Raw genomic sequence first — 1,110 nt, 5'->3', positions numbered from 1 at the left:
CCCCCCCCTCCCTCCTTGCCCCCCCCAACCCCAGCCACGACTCGTGGTGGCCCCCCCACCGCTGCCACACACTGTCCCTTGGGGCTGGATGCTTTCCTTCAGCCCCAGGCCAGGAGTTCAAGCGCCATTATCCTCAGCCTTTAATATTTAATGACATCCCCCCATTAAACAATGGCACCCCCTCACCCCACGGGGTGCTCATCTTTCACCCATCGCCTCCACCTCGGTTTAATTTTCCAAGCACAGGCTCCCCCCACCCCCCCCGCTGGGTGCTGCACATCCTTTCGGTCCCCATCGGTGATTTGTGTCCCCCCCTCAACCCTGTGGGTGGGTTTCGCCCCCTCCAAGGGCAGGGGGAAGTTTTTTGGAGGGGAGACATCTGCTTCGCCACGTCCCTGACACCCAGGACCCACCACCCCCGAGGGGGAATTTACGGAAAGGTGCTCCAAATCCCTGCAGCTCACCTCGCCTGGAGACCAGGATGAGGTTGCCTGAGGGGCGCTGAGGACTGGGAAAACTCATCCGCCCCCCTCAAAACCAGCAGGATGCCCCACCTCGCCTCCTGACGCTGAGTCTGGGGGAGCCCCGGGGGCAGGGGGTTTGGGCAATGCCAGCTCCCGGTGGTTTCTCTGCACCAGGGACCGAATCCTGCCCAGCGCCAGGGACCGAATCCTGCTCACCTCCATGAACTCCGAGCTGGAGCCCACGTGCTGGCGGAAACACAGCAGGAAATTCTCCTCCGTGGGCAGGATCTGGGCCAGCTGCGGAGAACAGGAGCGTCAGGGGGGAGCACGAGCATCCATGGGGGGAAGGACCCCGAGCATCCCGGAGGGGGGAAGGATGAGCATTCTGGGGGGAGGACCTCGAGCATCCCCGGGGGGAAGGACCATAAGCATCCCAGGGTGGGGAAGGATGAGCATTCTGGGGGGAGGACTTCAAGCATCCCTGGGGGGGGAAGGACCATAAGCATCCCAGGGTGGGGAAGGATGAGCATTCTGGGGGGAGGACTTCAAGCATCCCTGGGGGGGGAAGGACCATAAGCATCCCAGGGTGGGGAAGGACCATCTGCGGGGGATGAAGGATTAGCATCCTGGGGGGAGGATGAGCATT

The 1,110-nt window shown here is 62.9% G+C and overlaps 1 protein-coding gene across 1 annotated transcript in view; it reads right to left on the bottom strand.

The window, feature by feature from the left end:
- Nucleotides 1-1,110, bottom strand: part of CALB2 (calbindin 2) — an 18,892-nt gene that overhangs the window by 2,931 nt on the left and 14,851 nt on the right. Inside the window, exon 4 of the mRNA XM_014960759.1 lies at nucleotides 681-761. Within this exon, the coding sequence (XP_014816245.1) occupies nucleotides 681-761 (81 nt within the window). The remainder of the gene's footprint in view (nucleotides 1-680; nucleotides 762-1,110) is intronic.

The sequence above is a fragment of the Calidris pugnax genome, unplaced genomic scaffold, assembly GCF_001431845.1.
Source record: "Calidris pugnax isolate Ruff unplaced genomic scaffold, ASM143184v1 scaffold347, whole genome shotgun sequence".
In the NCBI taxonomy this organism is placed as follows: domain Eukaryota; kingdom Metazoa; phylum Chordata; class Aves; order Charadriiformes; family Scolopacidae; genus Calidris; species Calidris pugnax.
This window is presented reverse-complemented; position numbering and strand designations above follow the sequence as displayed.